A 27,205-nucleotide genomic window follows, 5' to 3' on the forward strand; every position below is an offset into this window, starting at 1 on the left:
ACAACCTAATTTAAAATTCGCATGTTTACCTTCTTTATTTTTCTTCTGACAACCATGGTCTTAGTTTTATTTGCATTTATCTTCATCCAATACTGCTCAAAGCTGTCATTTAGCTCGAGTAGCAAATACCTTAGTATCGTGTTCTCTTTTGCTATCAACGCCATATCATCAGTAAATCTGATTCTTCTTCCTCCTACTTTGGCCAAGAATACGTTGAACTAGTAATATTAGTTTAATTAATTAATTAATTTATTTATTTATTTGGTGATATTATTATTATTATTATTATTATTATTATTATTATTATTATTATTATTATTATTATTATTATTATTATTTCCTAATGTAGTGAAATCCTTCAATGGAAAATTTCAGGAATAACTTATGATCTTTTTCACAGAAATGGTGAAAGGGAAATATTTTCTGAAAATTTTACCTAAAATCGGAACAAACTGAATATAGGTTAGAAAATACGAGTACTGTATACAAAATTTCCAGGACATTATATGTCTCACACTTAAAAATATTCCTAAATGATCTATTAAAACTGCATAAAATTACATAAGATTATGGCTGCATCGTTTTGTGTAGTCTATTCGCAATTTAAATGTTACCAAATTTGTGTTTTTTCCATGCGTTCACGTGCAAGTCCCCTTAAACTACAGTATCCCTTACTTCGTTTACAAAATTCAAACAATACCGAAGTCACCGACTGAACCTAGGTACTGAGCGAGACTCTTGCTAAGAAGCTGCTTTCGGGCGTTGGTTCCAATCCCGAATGGGCTGATTATCTCGCTCTGTTTTGTCCGAGATTTTCTCTAATTGTAGGACGAAAGTGAAGCAATTCCGTATCGAATTTTTGGACTAATGTAGCAAAAATGCAATCGCCCTAACACCAATTCTATCGACGGTAGATAACAGCACAGTAAAATAAGCAATTAGAATAAAGAATACCAATGATATTGTTCTGTTTTGGTCGTTCCACAAGTAAGTTACTTCGGCGAACACTTAATCGCAGTTGTAGGAAGTGTTTTGAGCGCAAAAAGAAAGAAATGGGTTATGGCATGACTTGGTTTGTTTAATAGTAAATAAAGGTCGTGTTTTCAATGAAACTGTTTGTAGGTTTTATTGAGTCATCGTGGTAACTCCAGGGGATAAGTCTGTATACATTCATATATCGTCAACACTCAGCATGCGAAGTTCAACAAGGAATTCTGTTTGTTCACGTTTAAGAGTCACGGTGAAGGTAAAAATACATATTTCAACCTTGACGAGAGGCAGTCTCAGCTGAATCAATTATGATGCTGCTTCTTTCCGATAGATTTAGACCTTCCTGATTAACAAAATCATCTGCGTAACATAGCTTACGTAGGTATAACACACACTTAGGCCTAAGTATTCGCTTCATTTCTATTGCAGCATTTGTTACTTGTATCAGTGGTATGTAGGGTAAAATTACCTAATTCCGTGATACCCCTAATTCCGTGATAGGTTTCTTTTTCACTGAATGTCACGGGATTGCGTATCTTGTTAGGAATTTCACCGATGTCTCAAAAGTAGGCGAAAGATGCACTATTTCGAGAAAGATGTCTGGCGCTATTGTCGAACGGCAAAGCTTTGACTGACATTCAATTTAAGAAAAAGTATCACGGGATTAGGAGTATCACGGAATTAGGCAACTTTACCCACTACTTGCATCACAGTAACATATTCCACCGTAATTCTTTTTGGTGAAAAATCTTGGAAAGGCACTTATATTAATGAGAATAATGGATTACAGGTAATTAAAGAGTGGTTTGATTCAAACGCTCTTTCCTTAAACACATCCAAAACAACTGTTGTTCTGTTTTCACTGAGGTCCAGTAGTCTTCAATCTCCTCAATCTTCTTTTAGGCTCAAAATTCATCATTCTGATTGTTCTTCTCAAAATTGTGAATGTCCCATATTAATCGAATCCTCAGAAGTTAAGTATTTAGGCATTATAATCGACCAACACTTACGATGGAATAAACATATAATATATTTACGCAATAGATTACGTAAAACAATTTATATCTTTGTTATACTTCGGTCATATTTACCAGTTAATATTGTACGTCTCATTTATTTAGCTTTATTTCAACCCATTCTCCAGTGTGGAATTTTAGGATGGGGAAATGTTTGTAATTCTAATCTTACTCCACTAATACTTATTCAGAAAAGAATAATTAAAATATATCCTTGATTACTCATCCGAGCTTTTATTCACTGATTTTAAAGTTTTGAAAATTAAACAAATTTATTATATTGCCTTATTAAACTTCATACATAAAAATCGCAATAAATTCAAATTGTATCATCATAAATATGGAACTAAAAGATGCGATTTTATACGACTTGAGGAACCAAAGTGTTTCACAAGCACAGCTCTTAGCTATGGTATCTACTTTGGTCCAAGGTTATATAATAAAATAATTGAAAAATATCCAAAGTTGGAAAATTTATTTTCAGAAATTTCAAAATAGAGCTTGAAATTTAATTTTTAAAGAATATATACTTATTTAATATGTTTACGTATTTATATGAGTTAAATTGTTAAAATTGAAATTGTATTTTTAAAGTCAATTTATTCCTATAATTTTTATTGACCTACTTTGTGTTAAATAATTATCTTTGTTTGTGTTAAGTATGTGTTTAGATAACTCCCAGAGCACGAGTTTTTACTCCTTCAGAGAAGAATTTAAGATTGTATTTTTGTACACGTCATTTTACTAACAATAAACAATACACATAAAATATAATATCAGTGTCTCATTATACCTGTACATTTCACATGTTTCGTACAATTTCAGTCCTTTTATCATATTGCTAATATTTCTTGAATTACCATTCGAAAGATATAAAAATTGCCAGTGAAACCTTGGCTCTGTAAAAAATTGACGGAAATATTAAAATTAATTTTTGTTCATAGTGATCTTTACACTTATTTATGTAAAAAAAATTGTTAATGGTTTCTGATGTTCAGCTGCCAGTTTTTGAACCGCAGAACACCCTAGCATCATTATCATTTTCATTGTCAGTGGAAGAATTGAAGGAGAAACATTATAATTATTTAAAAGGTACGCTAAAACGCGTCCTGGGCTGACAGAATGTATTTATGTGAGCTCAAAGCCTCTTGGCCACATGTCTCACTCGAATTTTGGCCGTTCCATTGGAGGAAAAGTGGAAAAGTTTGAAGGGTGAAAAGCCAAAAATAGACGTAAGCTACCACATCAGTGTCACGACAGTCCATGAAGAGTCATTATTTTTTATTTACTCCTGAATGTCATAAGAACAACATGACCTAGAATCTTCATAATATCTTTACTATAAATTTATTTTATTTTAATTTATATTTTAAAGTCAATTTTTTTTTTAATTTTATTAGGTCAAAATAAACTATAAGTGTTAAAACATTAGCTCTAGGTAGGTTTCTTCATAAACATAAAATACATTTGTATGTAAATTTTCACTGTAATAGGCTATATTAAAAATCGTTCAAGTTATCAGGGAAACCATTTGAATAAACAAAAGTTACGGGCACCATATTGTATTCTAATAACACTTAACGGCAATAGTTAAATCTGAAAATAATATATAATTGGAGACCTAACATTCTAAATGTGCTAAGTGCCATTCATTTTATTCAGTCTAAGGGAGAAACATCTATATCAGAATGTCATACTAAATTTTCTTTGTAGTAGAGCAACTTTAAATGCCTCATTCGTGCGCCAAAAGACGGTGTTTTAGGTACCGGTATCTCAACATGCATTTCCCAGTGTATTGTTCATCAATATCTCAGAAAATTGCTTTTGGCACTTAGCACATTTGTGTTAGCTCTTCAATTGCAAAAGTAGTATAAAATTTCAAAATAAATACTGAATTTCACCTATTTTTCAATATTTAAAATAACTTAAATGTGTATATCCCCCCTTAGGTCTGCCAGTGCTTCTGGTTCCTTAAGGTCGATAATTCAGTAAAAACCTATGTAAGTCAGGTCTTTGCCATTCGGTTAATATATCCAAACCTTTCTTTCTTCTGTATTTAACAATTTCAATAATTCATTCGGTCATTTAATGTTCTGCCAAGAGCAGTCTTTCACTCCAAACCCACCATTCTCCAATCTTTCCTATTTTCTGCCTTTCTCTTCGTTTCCTCATATGATCCATATATCTTAATGTCGTCTATGAACTTATATCTTCTTCTACCCCGAACTCTTCTTCCGTTCACCATTCCTTCCAGTGCATCCTTCAGTAGGCAGTTTCTTCTTAGCCAGTGACCCAACCAATTCCTTTTCCTCTTCCTGATCAGTTTCAGCATCATTCTTTCTTTACCCACTCTTTCCAACACAGCTTCGTTTCTTATTCTGTCTGTCCACTTCACACGTTCTATTCTTCTCCATATCAACATTTCAAATGCTTCTATTCGCTTCTCTTCACTTCGTCGTAATGTCCATCTTTCGGCTCCATACAATGCCACACTCCATACAAAGCACTTAACTAGTCTCTTCCTTAGTTCTTTTTTCAGAGGTCCGCAGAAGATGCTCCTTTTTCTATTAAAAGCTTCCTTGGCTATTCTTATCCTCCTTCTGACTTCCTGGCAGCAGCTCATGTTACTGCTTATAGTACACCCCAAGTATTTGAAGCTGTCCACTTGTTCTACTGCCTCATTTAGAATTCGCAAATTTATCTTCTGTATTTTTCCTCCTATCACCGTGCTCTTCGTCTTATTTGCATTTATCTTCATCACATACTGCTCACAGCTGTAATTTAGCTCCAGTAGCATATCTTTTAGTAGTTTTATAACTTATTGTGATCATTTCTATTAAACCCGATTTATAGGCATAAATGGTTCATCTTTTTAACCCTTTTTTATTTCTTCTGGAAGCCAGGTTCGGGAGCTCGCAAATCGAAGGGTGACTGAAGAGTTTCCATTCATTCATTCATTCATTCATTCATTCATTCATTCATTCATTCATTCATTCATTCATTAACTGACGCTACAGCCCATTGAGGGTCCGATTCTCTTTCATTCTGTTCTGCCCTCTGCCAGTCTCCTCCAGCTCCTAACTACAATCTTCCTTAAATCATTCTCCACATCTTGCAACCACCTAAGCCTGGGTCTTCCTCTTCGTCTTGCTCCACCTGGGTATTCATACAATGCTCGCCTGGAAAGCAAAAAGAGGTATATTACTGTTAATAATAAAATTGAATTTTATATTCCAGTTTAGGAAATGTGTAGAACAAGTAAAAGCTGCTAACTTATTACTTCAGCGCTTAAATTCCGTTTACATTTCTAATTTATATAGTTTAATAATTCAAAACACTACATTTTCACTTAACCTAGAGTTTAACATCCGCTCACCATGGCCCAACCATCTAAGCCTTTCTGTTTTAATAGAGGATATTATGTTTGGTTCTTCAAACATGAGTGTCTATGGGATGCTGATTATGGTGCGAGGAAACAGGAGAATCTGAAGAAAGTGTCCTTTGCACCAACTTTTTGCCATCACAATTTTCACCATGACACAAACGGAAATCGAACCCGGATCACCAAGGGGAAACGCAGATCGGCTAACCACTAGACCACGGGCAAGATTTATATATATTTATTAAGACCATTAGAAATCAGGAATGTGGACATGTCGGGAGAATTACTTTGGCTTCCTAGCAACGCAAGAAGAAGTTGATCAGTCGTCCATTCACACAAAGACCCGCCCCTAGTTCACAATGTAAAGTTTTTACTGCAAGCGACATGTAGTTAACAACAAAATAATTACCTGCATGCTTCCGTCGTTATGTGGACGATATCTCTTAAACAGATTGTGAGAATGTTGCTACAGAAGAAGGATCTTCAATAATTAACATCCGCGGAGTAATTAACATTGCAATTAATGTGGACGTACATTTCATAGATCGTTTTCTGAAAGGAAACCAAGTACTTAAATGGGTTGCCATTGTTACATGTGAAATAGAGAAACAAAATTGAAGAACTTTCAACGTTGCGGTAGTGCTTGTATTCCTATTTTGGAAGTACTGCACGATCTGAAAGAAAACCACAGAACATAAGTGAAAATCAGTTTCAAGATATGTTTTTTTTTATTATTAAAGCTCGGAAGTTGATGACCTAAAATCATAGAAAAATGACCTATAAATTGACCTTAAATGTATGAAAATATGACGTTATAATTTAAAAAAGACCATGATTTTAATAGTAAAGTACCAACAAAATAATAGTATTGTTCTCGCTAAGCTTAGACGACCTCACTCACACCACTCTACTGACTCGTGCCTTACCCAAAACATAATAAATTATACTGTGCGTGCCTGTCAATTATGCAGCGTTGTCACATTATGACTCTGAATTAGTCCAACCGCTGGGCTGAGGCAAGTACGTTTTTTTTAACAGAATAGTTAGTAGTAATCTCTTGCGGCAAGATAAGCTGACCTCTCTACTCGGACTGAGGCCGTCTATGTTTGGCAACGCTGTTATAAAGCAATTCAGTTATCGGACGCGGCCAACTGCATAACATTAACATCGAGAGCATGTTGATATGACTTCTTTGACTTCTTTTCTCTAAGCTGGAGCCATCTAAGTTTGGCGAATACAATATATATTTCCATCTGTGAAAAATACATTGTCATCAAACTCAGTCACTAACTGTCGCAAAAAAACTTTATCTGCTTTGTTTTACTTTCGGAATTTTTACGTCTTCACTTGTGTGATACAGGCTGCTGACTGCGGGCACTGAGGCTGCAGTATTTGCTCTGTTGCGTTGAATTGAAGGGAAACACGTAAAACACATGATCAAAAGTCAAGGCCAATGCAACCATAAAGAATATTCAATTGCGTAAGCAATCTGCAGTAGGTTCTCGAATATAGACTACGACTACACCGTGAAAAAGTTAATTCATGAGCATAAAAGAGCAAAAATGCAACAAAAAGTAGAACATTTCTTTAAAAAATTACCAGTAGGCAATGAAAGACCAGAAAATGCAAAAATAAATGCAAAGTAAAAAGGCTATATTAGTTCGTGTTGTAGTGAAACGAGTTTGTATTGCATTCTGCATTGTCTGTGCTGTCTCAGAAGAAAGATGATATTTCATCAACTTTCGAGCCCTAATTGTTATTATTGAACAAATCTCATTTCGATTTTCCATACATGTTAGGCCTAATCGAGTAATCGAAGTGACAGCGAAATCTGTCAAATTGAATACTGATTGTATTTTATGTAGACAGCATATTTTTCTCTTCCTGCAATTGAAATCATTGAGTTCATAAAAGGAGGAAAGCCTCTTCCTGCAGTTTCGTAAACACACTAAACGTTAGACACAATTTAACCGAAGCACAGTAGTCCAGAATCTGAATCTAGATGAAACAAATTATATTTTTAATGCCATTAAAGTTTTTATTGAGGAACCATCACTTCAGTCCGAATATTTCACCAGAAACTTTTTTTTTTCGTTCCGCACAACTTCCACCGTTTCTTAAAATCACTCATAAAATAACAAATATATTTCTTACTTCTCTCATAAACGCTCTGTGAACACTCTCCTATTTATAATTTAGTAAAAATATAATCGTATAATGATTCTGAAGAGCTTTTCTTCTCTAGCATTAGACGTAATTGAAATAATACCTATCACTTTACTAGTCACCGAAGGTGGCTTTTGCTGGCCGTCAACTAAAGTAAACATATATAAAATTTATTCGTGAACACTTTCGACATATTCTTCTGTTTGAGTTTAATAGAGGAGCAAAGACAGCGGAGGCGGCTCGAAACATTTGTGCCATATACATGGAGAATGTATATCCATCAACAGAAGATGATATGCGTCATGTACTGTAACTGCTAACATTTATTGCTAACAACTCAGACGTCTTGCGGTCGCAATTGAAGAAAAACGACCGGGAAGTTTGCATCAAGTGCTGCTGCAACACGATAATGTACCCTCGTACTCCGCAACATGACCAAATCAGCTATCCAGGAGCTTGGTTGGGAGGTGATTCCACATCCCCCATATTCTCCCGATCTTGCGCCTTCAGATTTCCATCACCTTTTCTGTTCTCTATCCAACAATTTTCAAGGGAACTCTCTGATAACGAAAATGCTTTACAAGGTTGGCTTGATGATTTCTTTAACTCTAAAACAGCAGAGTCATCCATTCATTCATTCTTTTTGGTGTAGTTGAAATGGAACTATAAAGTGAAACCACAGTCTAGTGTATGTATGTATATATATATATATATATATATATATATATATACTCAACTCAAGCTTCGTGACTGTGGTAAAACCTTACGAATACGGTATGTAGTCACACAAATTTAAATTATTTATTCAGACGCGGAATCGAAAATCTATAATGTAGGAGCATATATTAGTGATTAATTTCTTTCTTCTATTCATCTCAAAAACTTTTGTCATTGCAAAATAATGATGCGAATTTTTGCATCGACTAAATATATACCGATATTAAAAAAAAAATTGTGCATTTGCAGTTAAACCGTAATATGAGATTTAACGCCCAAATGTTGTTTTGATTTTGATTACGAAAATTCCATGCGCGTACGTATAGATTTTTTTAAATCTCAGTATAAAAATGAACTTTAGGACGAAAAAATTAATTCTTAATTCAGTAATTTCGGATATTGTCATTGCAGTATTAACATGTAATAAATTAATTAATCTATAGCTATATAAACTGAAATAAATACCTCTGAGTAGATTCTCGATGTGACAATATACTTCGTGATCTGCAGTATTCACTGTATTTTATGTAATCTTTTCTATTATTGATAGAATGTTTTATTTCTGCAGCTACATAATCATCTGTGAATCCCTGAAGCTTTGAACGCTGATTAGATGTGGGAAAGAGTGAAGTGTTGCCTTGAGATTATTAAGCATTTTCAAATAAATAAAACAATGATTTTGGGAAAATATATGACTATGCACGAAATATGGATGCTGAAACAAAGGAGTCATTCTTCAACAGAGCATTTGCAACTTATGTAAAAGTGTTGTGCCACTCACTATATTCACCAGATGTGGCTTCTTCGAACTACTTTGAAATAAATTTGAGAGCAACAATGTGATGGAAGCAATGAATGATTTCAGCCAAAAACTTCTCAATTATAATTGAGGGAAATAAGAATGTTTTGTATCGTGATAGTAAGTACGTATAGTGCCTATTGGAAGAAAACGAGTAGGCCTTCACGTATATTACTATGATGTACCGAAGTACATATATTTCCGTGCAGGAATTCTGCATTACCATATGGTACATCATAGTAATATGATAAGCGTATGTATGTGATTCAAGACAGTGTCTTGTTCCGTCGGACCCCGGCCACTTAGTCACTCGGAATCTGTGAACCTCTTCTGTACATATTGTTGAACATCGGGCCACTGTCACATATTCTGTGACTTAGTACATGAGGGTAGGTCACCAAAGGGGAACAAAGTAGGTAGAACTTAAACTGAGAACGATTCAATCCCGCATCTGAACTCGAATCCGGTGTGGCTTAGTGGATAAAGCGTCAGCACGTAGAGCTGAAAACCCGGGTTCGATTCCCGGTGCCGGAGACAGTTTTTCTGCGTTCTATCCATTCTTCACTTCATATATATGTTGCAAAATAAAGAGGGAGGCTTAATTATTGTTGGGAGCATACTTCTACTCCGAACTATCTGCTATCGCGCTTTCAGTTTCTTACAACTCTTCGAAACCGACATCAAGCACTTCTTTCTGTCCCTCATCATAGAACGTCTATATACTCATCCTCCTACACTGTAGAAATACCTCGCCTCTGGAATTCGTTACCAAATGACGTCAGAGACTGCCGGACTTTATCAGAATTCAAAATTAAATTGAAAAATGTTGTCTTATTTAATGCTTTTTAGGTAATGCTAGAAGTGTTAATTTGTGTTTTTTTACTCTAGATTAAAATTGCAAGTTTCTTGTGTACAAGTTAATTAGTTAGGATATAATTAATTACGATACTTAATCACTCATCTAAAGTTTGTGTGACTGCAACCTGTGTATATTTTTGTGTGGCTTTATTTGTTTATAGTGTGACTTTATCTTTTTATTTCTATTATTGTATTTGTATTTCTGGTGCTGTGGAAGAGAAGGCCTGATGACCTTAACTACACCAGAATAAATAAATAAAAAGTAACCAACTCCCTCGTTAAGGACAGATTATTACGATGTTGCCAAAAATGTGATTTGAGATTTTGGTAAAGATAAAGGTTTCAACATCTCTGATACCGTAATTTCACACAACTATGGTCCAATATCTCATCACTTTTTAGATTTCTCAATGTAATTTACAAAATAAAACTATTAGAAGAATTTATTTTGTTGATATCAACTTTAGAAAGGTCAGGAATTAATATCAAACACTTTTGTTATTCGAAATGTAGTTGGTATATGGAACATCTTTTCATAAACTGTGGACTATAGTTGTGTTATGAAGTCACAACTATAGTCCATTGAATATATCCTAATATAAATCGCTCATGGACTACAGTTGAGAGGATGTTTTGCAACTGTGTCATACAGCACTCAATAATTTTAATCTAAAATACAGATTTTGCAGAAGACAGTGAGAAAAATTATTTATTTATTAATTTTAACATAACCGCTGTTTCTTTAAGAAAAATACAATTTGTATCAAATAATGAAATCAATATAAAACCAAAAAAAAAAAAATTAAGACAACCATTCTTAATCAAAATCAAACATTCTCAAACAGATACATAATCAGTTGGTTAATTTTTTGTTTAACTCCATAGACCTTCAAATTCAGGCACATGGAAAAGCTTCCTTTTCGTACTTCGCTACTTTGGCTTACTGATAGATCGTTTAATATCTTTTAAGGATGGTTTGAAGTATCTTCGAGTGTCTCTTCAATGTCTGACAAGTTCAATGAAGATTTGATGCCAAGGAATATCCATCTTCATCTTTCACGGTAGAACTCTCTACTGCCTTCCCCTTGCAATAACCTTTGTGTCTGTTTGAGCAAATTGCAATTTTGGAGGTAGATGGTAATGCAAAAGTTTCAATATCTGCTGCTGAATTACTTTTACCTGACTCAACATCAAGTTTCTTCTTTCTCCTCTTTATGATGTTCCTTGTTCTATTGCTTGATTCGTTGTCATTTTTATATATTTTATGAATGTGTCTGAAACAGCACTTCCTTCTGGGTTTCTTACGTTAGGATCAGAACATGATGGCACACTTCCTAGAACTTCAACTGCACAAAGAGAATAGATTGCAACTTTCCTGAATCCAACTGCAAATTTGCTTGCGATATCGGAATACAGTAATTTTATTCCAGAGCTTATTTAACAATGGAGGAAATACATTTTTGGAATCTGTTGGCATGCTTCTTCCATCTGGTGTCCCTTTTCACTCGTCAAGTATTTGCCGCCAATGGTATTTCAATTTCGGAAACAAGTTCTGTTTAGTGGTTGCATCAGATCGGTCGCATTTGGAGACTGCAAAACCTGTGATAATTCATTCTTGTGACGTTCTGAAAAGCATTTTGCCCAACGTCTTCCAGGTAGATTCTTAGTGAATGCTGGTACTTTGCGGTCTTGGCTATCCAGGTACATTTTCACATTACACCTGAAGTAGAATAACGTTATCAGAAATCCAAGATTGGACACGGATATAGAATGCTTTTTTTTTCTGAAGACAAGAAGAACCATTGTCGATCAGGTGAGTTTAGTTTATTTTCATGCAGTGCTCTCGATTTAGGTATTATAGAACTACGAGGTATTTTGTACTTTTCTGCGGCTTCCCGCTGCGTCAGTACCTTGTTGGTGATATCTTTTATACAAAGATCCATACTTCTGTCATCTTATGGCTTATAGGACCTTCCTGCCAACTTTCTACGAAAATTTTATTAAGTGGCACCATCAGAAGCTATAAAAAACATTCTGTAATGTAAGAACCGAAACCAGAAGTCGGAACAAAACTATGGTCCACAAAAATGATAGGACCATAGTTGAACTCCAAGTACCATTTTTTATTATTCTTCCAATAAATATGAAAATATATATGCAACTGTAAAAATATTCATTAAATGTATGTAAATACTAAATTACCTGTGATATAGACCATCAAGAACACAGAAATTCTTGTTGTTGTAACTGATGGCAGAGAATGTTTCCAGTGGACTAGGTAACATGCAAAACCTAACTCCACTTGACTAGCGACTAGCGACAAAACATGGCAGGCAGGATGCGTTTCATAACCCTCACAATATTACTATATCTATGCTCTATGCTTTAGTATTTAAATAATCCCTAACTGTCACTAGGAACTGAAATATCACTGTTTTCGTGAGCGCGTGTGTTTGGACCATAGTTGTGGCTTAGGACCATAGTTGTGTGAAATTACGGTATATAAAATCTATCTTTATTTGTGCGTAGTATATGCCCCTGAGCTATTGTGTTGATTTAATACATGTTCAGTACTTACGACTAAATGAATTACATATTTTACACTGGACATTGGATTAATAATGAAACATTTGTCTCATGTTCCAGACACGCGTGAGACTGGCTTCGTGAACGCTATCACGGCGGCGGGCGTGACGTTTGCCGTGACTAGAGCCTGCACGATGGGCGACCTCATGGAGTGCAGCTGTGACAAGACCACTAAAGGTAAGCACTAGCACATGCGACATTCTGTTAGTAATGGATTTACACTTCTGATACTAATTAGCATGTTATCAGGTTCAGAAGGTAGTTTCCTGTTATGCATTACAAAATGAAATATTACAGGATAGGAATTTAAATTTACCTACTGCATTAAAGAATGAAATATTCGATGTAAAATGCTGACAGTTTCAAATGGCGATGTGTTTGCATTGTTGGTCCAACAGTGAAGTGAATGCAGTCTTATGATTTTTATGGGGGTAAGGCCTTGCAGTGTGAATATAAACTGTAAGTAGCCTAAAATTAATTATTATTGAAGGTAAAAAAAAATATTCTAAGTGTGTCAAAATGGAATCTCAAAATTGAAAAAGAAGAACTTCATTATCGAATACAGAGTACCTTAGAGAAACGAAGAAATGGACCCACATTCCGACGACTGCAAGCTGGGGCGGTGAAGGTTCTAAGGGATTTGTGGGCGTTAGGTTAATTGTAGGGGTGTTAGTTCTCAGAACAAAGCTAAATAAATAAACGGATGATCCCGATCTGTTTTAAAGCGTCCGATTGCGCACGGCGGTCAGGTATAGGTCAACTGCGCGCGGCGATTATTCCTGCATTTTCCTTCCCATTTTTTGGAGTCTTAGGCTAGCATTCATAGAAAGTCTTATTTGCCATTCATAGGTATGGTTAAAATGCAGTGTCATATGCCTGCCGAAATTAGTATAGAGAGAAAAAAAAAGTCATGGTTTATTTAAAGATGCTCGCAACAGTCGAAGTTATATCAGCGTCGCCGATGTGCTGGAATTTTGTCCCGCAGGAGTTCTTTTACATGCCATTAAATCTACTGACATGAGCCTTTCGCATTTTAAGTACACTTAAATGCCATCGACCTAGGCCGGGATCGAACCCGCAACCTCGAGCACAGAAGGCCAGCGCTATACCGACTGCGCTAACCAGGCCGACAGTATAGGGTATTTGTCAAGAAGTTAAATTATTAAATTATTTGGTTTTCTTGTAATAATAACAAACACTTTCTACGAAATACAGTTGTGAGATAATTCTTTGCCTGTATTTTAAAATTCATTCCTCTATGTACTGCCTACGTTTTTCGCAGACAGATTTAGATTTGAAAGTACCTGTGTCATTTATTTGGATGTAAGTGCTTGTCTGCGTTTGAATGATAGCATCAGGAAAGTTGTATATATGTGGATGTGCAATGTTAAATTTGAGTCCGAAACCCCTGTGTAATGCCTTACATGCATTCTGTTACTTACATGAAAAAGAGTCGCAAGTATTTGACGTATTTGTGGTAGTCTACATCCGCTCGCGCGCAGTTGGCCTGTTTATACTCGTACTTCAGTAGCTCGCGCGCAGTTGACCTGTTTACAATTCATTCGCTCGCGCGCAATTGGACAAAAAATGACCCTTTCGCGCGCAGTCGGTATCCACCCTAAATAAAATATACAATTTAATTTAAAGAGAAATAATGCTTTAAAGAAGCATTAAAACATTGTATTACAATTTTTTTAAACTTGAAAAAAAGTAACTATTACATTTGAAATGCAAAAGAGCCTTTTAAAGACATTCAAAGAATTATGTTATATTTTTAAATACATTTTAGAGTATTCCGGATTATGTGAGAGCAGTGGCATCGTCTGTTGATATCAACTATCGACTATTCAACTGTTCTTCACTTTCATGGATAATAAAAGATCCTGCGGAAACAGACGATTTAAAGTTAGCAGCATTTCCTCCTGCTACGTAGGCCTAATATAACATTCTTGTACACAATTATATGTCGAGTAATTAGTACCATATGAACATCGGGCTTTTGCCGTATAAGTATTTTTAAGAACAATAACTCGGCGACACAAACACAACGACAAAAAGGCGTCACTTTCATATCCGAAGAAAAGAGAACGTTCCAACTCGTGCCATCGTGAATTGGGTTTATGCATTTAGGAGAAATATACTGTATCATCCGCCGATAAGAAGCCTCCTAGGTCGCCCTAGAACCGTTCGTAGTCCGGAAAATGTGAAGAGATTGAGAACGGCGTTCCAGCATAGTGTGCAATTATGTTTTATTGTACATTTTACTTTTTCCAGATATTTATTTAATAAACTCTCTGATTATCTTAAAGTGATTACCTAATAAGTGGACACATTAAGAAATCAAATGATTAATTACGTATTTAAATTTTTGTGTTGAAATAATGTTTATGTATAAAATAAATAACACAAACCCTATTATTAAAAACAGTGGAGGTTTCTTAATATTTCTCGCAGAAGACGTGGAATGATGGCATGTGGGTTAAGTGGAGGGGACGGGTAAACAGAGCGCTTTGTTTTAAGCAGTTTGGAGGGGACGGGAGTGCAACTAAACCAAGCTCAGCCGATTGTTATGTGAAGGACGTCAGCAACAGCAACATTAACAGTAACATGGCATGACTTGATATCTTTGTCAGAGAAGATAGGTGTTTAATGTTTCATGTAGAGATTTTCACTCATTTTTACCCGTACAGAAAATTCTCTAAGGAGTCAATTCCGCAGTAATGCTTTGAAAACATTCGAGTGCACGTACTTATCACAATAGGAGCCAGGTTTCGAGGTATCAGAACATTGTGATAGTGCCTTAAGCACAATGGTGACTACAAAGATAATTGAGTTAAATACTTAATTTTCGCCTGCATTAGAAAATTCTATAGACCCTAATTGATTTAATGAAGGTTTGCTTACAATAATCGAAACTTACTTTCTCAAAAAACCTTTGACGTAGAACTACGTCTTTCTCCTCACTAGGTACGTGGGAATTGACGTACTGCAAAAATCGCTCCCTTGTTCTCCTTGTTATTCTTGTATATTATCCTGTTCTCTTTATATTCCCATATTTCTCTTTGAGTTGCCATTGTTCTCCTTGTCTTCCCCTTGTTCTCCTTTATTTTCTCCTTGTATTCCCCATGTTCTCTTGTGATCCTCTTACACCGTTATTCTTCGTTTTCTTAAACAATACTACCATGAACGCTGCGACGCGCGAAACAGACGTCTGCTAGCGTATCCAATGAGAAGTGAGTACCGCAGTGCTAGTAATATTCACCATACATACATACGAGTACATACATACATACATACATACATACATACATACATACATACATACATACATACACACATACATACATACATACATACATACATACATACATACATACATACATACATACATACATACATACATACATACATACATACGTTCTGCCCAAGGCTAGGTCTCCACTCCTATTTTCTGCCTTCCTCTTAGTCTCCGCATATGGTCCATGTATCTTAATGTCGTCTATCATCTAATATCTTTTTCTGACCCGAACTCTTCTTCCATTCACCATTTCTTCCAGTGCATCCTTAAGTAGGCAGTTCCTTCTTAGCCAGTGACCCAGTCAATTCCTTTTTCTCTTCCTGGTCATTTTCAGCATTATTATTTCTTCACCTGTTTTTCCTAGTACAGTTTAATTTCCTATTTTGTCTGTGCATTTCACACTCTCCATCCTTCTCCAAATCTACATTTCAAATGCTTCTATTCGCTTCTCTTCACTTCGTCGTAATGTCCATGTTTCTGCTCAATAAAATGCCACACTCCACACGAAACACTTCATTAGTCTTTTCCTTAGTTCTTTTCTAGAGGTCCGCAGGAGATGCTCCTTTTTTTTCTATTAAAAACTCCCTTTACTATGGCTTTCCTCCTTTTCTCTTCCAGGCAGCAGCTCATATTACTGCTTAGCGTACACTGCAAGTATTTGAAGCTGTTCACTTGTTCTACTGCCTCATTTAGAAATTGCAAGTTTATCTTTATTTTTCTTCCTATGACAATGCTCTTCATCATGTTTGCATTTATCTTCATCCCATACTGCTCACAGCTGTCATTTAGCTCCAGTAGCATATCCCTTAGTATCATTTCCTCTTCCGCTAACAACGCCATATCATCAGCAAATCTTACACACTGTATTCTTCTTCCTCCTACTATCACCCCTCCCATGTTCTGAAAACAGTTCTTCACAAAATCCTCTAAGTAGATGTTGAACAGGGTAGGTGGTAAAAGGTATCCTTGTCGTACTCCTCCCCCTATTTCACTTCCTTCAGACATTTATTCTCCTATCCTAACTTTGATGACTCGTTGTTTCACATAAAGATTACTGAGCAGCCTCTTCTCTTTCCAATCCACACCTGTTTTCTTGAGAATGTCCATTAGTTTATTCCAATCCACTATGTCAAACGTCTTTTCGTAGTATCGGACATCGGGTAATATCGGACAGTGAGTTTCTTTCATCTACCACACGATGATAGTACCTGATTGACATGGTTACGTTTCTGTGATGTCGCATAGAGAAACGTAACCATGTCATTCAGGTACTACATATGGTGGCAGATGAAAGAAACGCACTGTCCGATACTACCCGACTCTCCCCTACGTCTTTATTCTTCTATACAGTCCATATTCAGGAACACTAGAACTGATTTTTGAAATGTTTACAATTTTAATCCGATTAATTTCATTTTTAACTGTTTGTTAGATGCATTAAGAACAAGGTGTGTGTGAATTTTGATCTTATTCGGTCTGCTAGTTTCGAACTTAATTTAATTTTAATTATGAAAATTTGTGATGTAATCAAAATGTTCCATGCGTAAATACAAATTCATATTTTTCATACGGACCCTGATTCACGGGCAATATTTTAACGTTGAGAAATCTTTGATATATGGTTTAGTTTGGGCACAACAAGTTTTTGAATATCAGACATTTATTTATTCATATCTTTTATTTACATAATATTTTTTTTAGCTCCCAATATTCAAGATATCTCAAATATCTCGATGCTAGATGTGAGATAATATATGCGTGTACACGTACGAATATTTTCATTGAGTTTGGTGAAAACTGCATACACATGGAACATTTTGAAAATAAAAAAATGTGGTTACAAGAAAAAGGCAAATTTGTGAAAAGAAATACAATACAAGATGCCTATATAAAAATCGCTCCTGAAACTCAAAGAAGACGTAGAGGCAAAAAAAAAAAAAAAAAAAAAAAAAAAAAAAAAACTGCTTACTGCCAGCTTTTTAAGTTCCCAAGAAATATTTTCTTGCAAAAATACCCGAAATATGATATTTTGGCCATTTTTTTTTGTGAAAACTCAGTCCTAGTGACTCTTTAATAAGGCGAGTATTTACCCTGGACCGAAAGTGCAATGAAGGCTTGTGTAAATAAATTTCATGTTTACTATTAATATATATTCTGGCTGATATGTATACAATTTTAGATTTAAAAAAAAAAGTGATCGGCTTTCATACACTATTTCGCCTTTGGAAGACTTCAATAGATTCTGTGAGAGTTCAGATTTACACGTGAAAGAATTTCTTATGCACGACTCGGCTCTGGTTTTCCTTTGTTTTGTTTGTCTGTTGCTTTCTCTGTCTGTTTAGAGGTCAAGTGTTATGAATAAACTATAACGAAAATATATTCAAAGAGTAAATTGGTTGCAAAATAAACATCCTTTTCCTAGTCGTGTGAACCAGGCGCTGCCCGAAGTGGACTGAAACAAATTTTACGCCCCAGAAGAATGATCATTTTTTTGTGTCTTAGGCTGTACATATATTATCAGGCAGTGCATCTCACTTTATATGTGTTAGAGAAAGAACAAGTGTATACATCTGAAGTCTGATTAGTGTAATATGTTGCTATTACACTTCCTTTGTAAATTGACTTGTATTGATTCCATGAACTAGCAGAGTAGCTACGTCATCCCCCTCCACGAATGCTCTGATTCCCTCACTGCCCCGTGCTCCATTATCGCCTACGATGTATATAACGACAGTGGCGACATCAGCGCTCAGCGGTCATGTATAGGGCTGGGGACGGAGCGGTTCGGTTCGGAGCAGTTACTGTGACGTCATTACTCGGTTGAACCGAGTACAGTACCGAGTACAAATTTGTGGCGGCAGATTTAAAATTTAGATATATTAAGTCGATTTTAGAACGTACTTTGAAAGTGAAACCAAGCGTGTTTTAAAAGCGTTGTAGTAAAACGCTTTCGCTTTGCTAATTGACGAGAAAAAAGTGCTTCTCTTCATTGCAAAATGGCGGTTGCAAATTTCATTTGCGTGATTACAATTATTTGCGGAGTTATTTTGTATGAAAGGCCTATTTAACTTTCAGTGTTGTTATATATGACATACGAAATAAAATTGATAATAGTACATTATGCAACGAGCCTATAATGAAGGTAATTAAGAAGTGAGTATGGATATTTATGAAACGAGCGCAAGCGAGTTTCATAATTTTCATACGAGCTTCTTAATTACCATTATAGGCGAGTTTCATACGACTTTTTATGCTCGACAATATTTCTAACTTGATATTATTAATTTTATTTGTATTTGACATTGAGCAATGTTCCGTATGTTGTGAGATGTGCGCAGACGCGAAAGTATTGATTTTTTCCGAGGAACAGATGTCCACATTGACCTTGCTAGGCCATAAGAACCTACAGAGATAACATTGAAATTAAATTAGACATTGAAAAACGAGATGACAAATTGAATTTATTTGAATATTATTTACAATTAACGCTAATTATTATAGTAACAGAACATAACCTTCTGCGACAGTATTGGATTTCCAGCCTTCGTGACTTTTCGTTAATTCTCTTTCGATTGCATATCCAAGAATAATCGATACTTGCGGTTTTATAACGGTACAAAGCTGACCTGCCACTGGCTGAACAGTTGTAACCTGAGTCGTCATTGGCTGAAAGACCTGACCTTTAATGAGTAGGTGTACTTTAATGACATGCATTAAAGGTCTGCTACCAGGTGTATAATTACTACATTTCGGCATGGTCGAGCATAGAATAATTTATAATACTACAGCTAATAAATTAACATGTGAGGTAAACTTTAAACGCTGCAGCTAAGTAAAAAAGAAGATAGAAAGAAACGGGCTCCATGAAGCGCTGCCTAAAACACTTAAAAATAACACACAGAATTCTTTACAATTACGAAAAGTGGATAAAATAATCAATAAAACGTAGAATCTTAAACTGAAGAACATAATGTTTATTTATTTTATAAAATTACTAGCTTTCAATACAACCATGTTCTCTTTGGTGAAGAGTAATATTATTGATAAATTAAAGTAATTCGTAGAAATAAATACAATTAAAATTATGACTGATGAGGTAACACAAATCCAATAAACACAAATAGAAGAAAAATATAATGCACTTCTTTTTTTTAACATATTTTAATATTAATCAAACACTCTAATATGATGATGATAATAATAATAGTAATAATATTATTATATTATAATATATTATTATTATTATTATTATTATTATTATTATTATTATTATTATTAGTATGTATGTATAGTAATATGTTCAGACTGTCAATGTTTATTAGGTCCACTTGACAGGTCATATAATAGGATGAACTCCTCTTCAATACTAGAGGCCTTTCAGCCCGCCTTGGGGATAAGGAAATAATTTGTCCTGCAGCAGAAAATATTTAAATACAACAATACCTACGTTGTTGTCTGTTAGAATGAAGTAAAACACACGAACTCTGTTTGAATGTTTGAACTGACCGGTAAAAACTACGGTTAACCGAGTAACTTCGGTGCTCCGCTGCCAAGCACATAAACCGATAGAACCGAGTAACTCAACAGTTCTACTCGCTCCGTCCCCAGCTCTAGTCATGTAGTATTGAACGCGTAGTAGTCAGCGATATATGCAATGCATAGGGAAAGATCTGGCCACAATACCACATTTTCTACTGGCTTAGTTGCCTCGCGAGAGATGCCTTATTAGTGTCACAAGGTTCAAACCTGTCTTCGGACAGTTGACTATATAACAATAAAAGAAACCGGCTCTTTGCGTGTGTGTCGACACTTCCCCCTTATCCCTAGTCACAGAACACTTGGTACAATTTCTTACTGAGTGATATCTTAGTGATTGTTTATTTGTGTATTGCAGGCAGGAGTCGTCTGGGTCCTTTCGCCCCCGATCACAGCGCTCTGGGCGGCGCGGCGGCGGCGGACGGCGACTGGGTGTGGGGCGGCTGCGGCGACAACGTGAATTTCGGATACCGAAAGTCCAAGGCCTTCATGGACGCGCCATACCGGCGCCGTAGCGACATAAAGACGCTCGTCAAACTACACAACAATGACGCCGGCCGCCTGGTAAGTCACATTCTACCTGATTAGCAGCGGAGTGTTCCCACGAAATAGTTAAGAAAGTTAGCTCAAGAGACGGGTGTAACCAAGACATCAGCTTGAAAAGCGACGAAATTGTGAAAACTACCGCCTTATATAAGATAACTGTCGTTCATAAATTGCTTTCAACAGAATAAAACTCGTTGGCATAGATTATTAGATGATTGATTAGGGCAGTTTCCCACGAAATCGTTAAGAAAGTTAGCTCAAGAGACAGGTGTAACCAAGACATCAGCTTGGAAAGCGACGAAATTGTGAAAACTAACGCCTTATATAAGATAACTGTCGTTCATGAATTGCCTTCCAACAGAAGAAAACTTGTTGGCATAGATTATTAGATGATTGATTAGGGCAGTTTCCCACGAAATCGTTAAGAAAGTTAGCTCAAGAGACAGGTGTAACCAAGACATCAGCTTGGAAAGCGACGAAATTGTGAAAACTAACGCCTTATATAAGATAACTGTCGTTCATGAATTGCCTTCCAACAGAAGAAAACTTGTTGGCATAGATTATTAGATGATTGATTAGGGCAGTTTCCCACGAAATCGTTAAGAAAGTTAGCTCAAGAGACAGGTGTAACCAAGACATCAGCTTGGAAAGCGACGAAATTGTGAAAACTAACGCCTTATATAAGATAACTGTCGTTCATGAATTGCCTTCCAACAGAAGAAAACTTGTTGGCATAGATTATTAGATGATTGATTAGGGCAGTTTCCCACGAAATCGTTAAGAAAGGTAGCTCAAGAGACAGGTGTAACCAAGACATCAGCTTGAAAAGCGACGAAATTGTGAAAACTACCGGCTTATATAAGATTACTGTCGTTCATAAATTGCTTTCAACAGAAGAAAACTCGTTGACATAGATTATTAGATGATTGACTAGGACAGTTTCCCACGAAATAGTTTAGAAAGTTAGCTCAAGAAGCAGTTGTAACCAAGGAAAGCGACGAAATTGTGAAAACTAACGCCTTATATAAGATAACTGTCGTTCATAAATTGCCTTCAACAGAAGAAAACTCTTTGGTCTAGATTATTCGATGATTGACTAGGACAGTTTCCCACGAAATCGTTGAGAAAGGTAGCTCAAGAGACAGGTATAACCAAGACATCAGCTTGAAGAAAGACGATAGTGTTAAAATTAAAGCCTTATATAAGATAACTATCGTTCATACATTGCCTTCCAGCAGAAGAAAACTCGTTGGCATAGATTATTAGATGATTGATAGGACAGTTTCCCAAGAAATCGTTGAGAAATGTAGCTCAAGAGGCAGATGTACCCAAGACATAAGCTTGGAAAGCGACGAAATTCTTAAAACTAAAGCCTTATATAACACAACTATCGTTCATAAATTGCCTTCCAGCAGAAGAAAACTCGTTGGCATAGATTATTAGATGATTGCTAGGACAGTTTCCCAAGAAATCGTTGAGAAAGGTAGCTCAAGAGGCAGATGTAACCAAGACATCAGCTCGGAAAGCGACGAAATTTGTTAAAACTAACGCCTTATATAAGGTAACTGTCGATCATAAATTCATTGAAACTTATCATGTACCTAGGTTTCAATTCTGACGATAGAGACTTTCAATTCTGACGATAGAGACTAAGTTTAGCGTGTGTCTAGAAGACTTGAAAAGAAGTGAAATCTACAACCTTCGACAATGAAATTGGTCGCTGTTCAAGTCCCACCCCGGAATAACTCGGGAATCATCGTGTGCGTGTGTTTATACGCGTGCGTTTTATATAGAGAGATTCGAAGCCCCATCTTTGTAAGCCATAAAACTTCGTAAGGAATATGTAGTTTCGTGACATACAGATACGTCGCTGCTCCGACCTCACTTCATCCTAGGACCTCGATGCTTATTATGCCTTCTTCCTCGTATGAGTCTCGTGTTAATCCGAACGACACTTTGACAAATTCCCGCTACAGGAGAGCGATCATTTTCCGTGTCAAAGGATGTACATTTGAAAGAAAAGTTGACAGCTCCAGTACCTAAACATTATGTAAGCCAATCATTTACAGCTATAATGTACTGCAGGGTTGCAGAACTGGGGAAGAGAGGGGTGGAAGCATGTGGAAAGAGTTGTTCCCCGTCTACAATCCCCCGGCCTAGAATTACGTATCTGTAACGTCCGCAAGCACACTGAATACATATTTCCTCTCCCCCTTCCATATCCAATGACGTGGGGGTGAAAGGAAGAGATGAGTCATGTGTATCGACTTCTTACGTGTGCCACAATTGTAGCACATTTTTGCATCTCAGATGTAGTGTATAAGTGGTGAGATTTGATTGCCGAAAACTAACGTGCTGATCGGCTAGCGGGCTGTTACTAATGCCACTTTTCGAACGGCAGTGTAATAAGCGAAAACTGTTTCCAGGCGTTAGTAGAGCTAATATTACAGTTAAAAGTTATGAGCTGGAAGTAATCCTAAGAGATGATTAATATAGTTATCGCCGACAAAGTAATAAGTAGCAAATATAAATTTTATTAACATATTGCTTATAATTCAAATTCCTTTTAGTTGATTACATAATTATATTTATTTAGAGGTTTGTCCCTGTCAAAATGGTGTGTAGACAGGACCGGGTATTTATGGAGATCGCGAAAATCACGATATTATATATATACATACACACACACAATAGATTTCTAGTACTAATCTTTACGATTCTGATTAAAAATATGCGGATAAAACAATCGCGACAAATCGCGAAATAGAGTTCTAATAGCGAAATATGAACATATTTGCGAATTATTACTATTGCGTCGTTTTATAGCGAATTTCATATTCTGAATTTTTTTTCGAATTTTTTTTTCACTTGAAATTGTTATGTACCCAAGTAGGCTACATTACATGGTATTTCAGATGTTCTGATTACATTAGTGAACCCAAAAGACGGAGAATTCAACATTTCACTGTGTTAATTTGAGGGTTGCAAGTTTTTTTCATTTCTAATTAATGTGTGTTAAATACAGTCTCAATCCAACAAATATTGTCTATTAGCCATATCGCACCTTTACCAGAATCCAACAAACCTTTAATGTAATTATTTGGAAAGTAATATCCATACTGAGTTAATACTCCAATTCCAAAATAATTGTATTTTCCAAAATTTCCATTAATCTCCGCCAAGAGTACAAATCAATCTCCAATGACCCCAATATTAAAAAAAACACAAATGACAAAATTAATTTTCATAAATACTTGTCCTGTGTATAGGTAAACTGAGTCCCTGCAAGAAGGTGTATAGGTAAACTCAGTCCCGGCTAAATTTCGTTACGACAATGTCATACCTCCTACATTTACCAAGCTTGGAAGTGGCAATCAACTACTCGTATTACAACTAGTAGAAGGTCGATGTGGTTAAAGGTTTTGTCACATTTTATGGTTAAAACATAGTGTGGTAAAAACATTTTGTCACTTCACTTTAAGATCGTCTAAGAGGCTGCCAAACTCTTACATTGTTTGACGGTATAGGAAGAAACTTTAAAGAAACTGATTTGACGAATTTAAATCTTGTGATATTTTTATTCGCTGTGTCATTTTTTCCCTTAAATATCCTTCACACTCTTTGATTGTTTTCTTCTTTTTACTCTTCTCTCTCAATGAAACATAAGACTATGACTGGATGTCCTTCAATGCATCGATAAAAATCTATATTCGGATGGTTACTATAAAATAATACATTCAAGCGTGAATGGCAAGCCTCGTAAGCTGTTTGTTGTTCTGTTAGTTGTGGCTGCGAGATGGACCCAAATAGATGTGGAAATAGCGCATCTGGTGCGATGTATGTCTCAAAGACTTATTCGTGGCGCATTATGAACAAAAACAACTACTAAGTTTAAATATTTTACAGCACTACAACAGCACAAGAAATCAAATGTATCTCCACGCATTTTTTGCCAGGTATAGACCTACTGAGACTAAGTTTACCTATATACAATGTTTTATTTTCGCTGTCAGAGTTAAGGTCATAGGCTAATGTCTTAAGCGTAATGACGATGTCTTGTAATGCACAAAAATCTATGTTTAGATTTTAACCATACTTTATTTATTTATTTAATCTGGCAGAATTAAAACCATAGGTCCTTCTCTTCCATTCTACCAGATAACACATACAAATACAATAAATACAAACAGTGACTATAATAATACAAATTAAATTAAAGTCCAATTGAGGATCAGCATGGTCAGAGAACTGTATAAAGCAGCCTGCAGAATCCGTAAGTAGGGGAAATATGACGTCAGCCTCACTCCACCTCTCTTAGAAATGGTCGACTTCTACGTAGATTTGTTCACATTCTTTGCGTGTGGAAGGTCCGCCAGTAGAGGCACTGTAATTTTCAAAAAGGATTGTAATGAAGTCATTGTATTTATAATGCGTTATGTCGTTTCAAGGTTTACGGTTATGCTAGATATTCTGTCGGTAGTTTCTTTGAGATTTCTTTGCACCTAACCTGATTTAGATTTTCCAAAATTTTCCTCCTATCATCATCTACGGAAACATAAATTTGTAGCATTTAAGTAATGAACCTTGAAAGTTAATATAAATGTCACTATTCATTTCAATATAAAATGAACACAACGAGTGATGTCCTTAATTTAACAGTATATAAATAAAAAAATCAATATACAAGAGATAGGTTTGGAAGTAAATCCTGAAAAGACAAAGTATATGATTATGTTTCGTGACCAGAATATTGTACGAACGGAAATATAAAAATTGGAAATTTATCCTTTGAAGAGGTGGAAAGATTCAAATATCTTGTAGCAACAGTAACAAATATAAAGATACTCGGGAGGAAATTGAATAAATATGAAAAATGCATGTTAGTCTATTAATCAGTAGAGAAGCTTCTGTCATCAAGTCTGCTGTCAAAAAAAGCTGAAAGTTAGAATTTATAAAACATTATATTACCGGTTGTTCTGTATGGTTGTAAAACTTGGACTCTCTCTTTGAGAGAGGAACAGAGGTTAAGTGTGTTTGAGAATAAAGTGCTTAGGAAAATATTTGAGGCTAAGATGGATGAAGTTACAGGAGAATGGAAAAAGTTACACAATGCAGAACTATACGCCTTGTATTCTTCATCTGACATAATTATTAACATTTGTGATGGACAGGGCATGTAGCACGTATGGGCGAATCTAGAAATGCATATAGTGTGTTAGTTGGGAGGCCGGAGGGAAAAATATCTTTAGAGAGGCCGAGACGTAGATGGAAGGATAATATTAAAATGGATTTGAGGGAGGAGAATATGATGGTAGAGAATGGACTACTCTTGCTTAAGATAGGGACCGATGGCGGGCTAATGTGAGGGTGGCAATGAACCTCGGGTTCCTTAAAAGCAATAAATAAGTAGACCTAAGTAATCAATATGCAGTTCGTAACAATAAACTTACTCGAAAGTTTGTCTATTCCATAATTTTTAAATGTTGTAATGTGGTTTAATATTGAAATGACGAGTAGAAATAAATTGGATGGAACACAGTTAACAAACAATTCTTTCGTCTTCTTCAACAACAACATAATCATATTCCCATTTTTTTGAAGTAGTATTTCTTCATGGGTTCAGATTTTGCCATTTTCCAGTTGTCCTCAAACTGCAGTACTCTTATTGTGTACCTGCCGCCGCTAGAATGAATGTTCATGCAGGCGAGCGCAACTAGAACCCTATGACCACATTGGTAGAAAAGGTGGGTAGGGTAGAAGTGGTACGAAAGCAGTCGCTGTGAGGAGCTACAGTTCTGCTGGTCTGGAATAGAGCACTTATTAAGCTAATAGGCCTACACAAAAAAAGGATAGGGAAGATTCTCTTGGTCGTAAGGCAACGCATGTGGTTGCAGCAAAATAGTCAATCAGCACATTTCACACATAATATTCGTGCGTTTCTGGACAAGATCTTTCCAGACTGATGGATTGGCCGTGACTGACTTGTTGCTTGACCACCAAGATCTCCTGACCTCATCAGCCTGGACTTCTGATGAGGTCACATGAGTATTTTATGTACTCTACCTTTGTAAATGATAAGGACCTAAGAAACAGATTTTTCGCCGCAGGGGACTGGCATCCTTGAGGGAGTCCGGTAGGCAATGGTTCGTAACTCTATTAGCAGCATAATGCTGCTCAATTTGAGCATCGCGTCTGTGCACAAGAGGGCAGGCAATAGCTATATCCAGCTGGGTGACGTGCTTTATGTGACACAGCACTCCCAGCTCTTACGCCGTCTAGTGGGCCAGGGCGCGACGCTGACCAAAAGTTTT

General features: G+C 35.9%; 1 protein-coding gene across 1 annotated transcript in view; it reads left to right on the forward strand.

The window, feature by feature from the left end:
- Window positions 1-27,205, forward strand: part of Wnt6 (Wnt oncogene analog 6) — a 265,120-nt gene that overhangs the window by 236,060 nt on the left and 1,855 nt on the right. The window contains exons 3-4 of the mRNA XM_069841940.1: window positions 12,575-12,691; window positions 20,707-20,912. Coding sequence (XP_069698041.1) covers window positions 12,575-12,691; window positions 20,707-20,912 — 323 coding nt within the window. The remainder of the gene's footprint in view (window positions 1-12,574; window positions 12,692-20,706; window positions 20,913-27,205) is intronic.

Source organism: Periplaneta americana, chromosome 12 (assembly GCF_040183065.1).
Source record: "Periplaneta americana isolate PAMFEO1 chromosome 12, P.americana_PAMFEO1_priV1, whole genome shotgun sequence".
In the NCBI taxonomy this organism is placed as follows: domain Eukaryota; kingdom Metazoa; phylum Arthropoda; class Insecta; order Blattodea; family Blattidae; genus Periplaneta; species Periplaneta americana.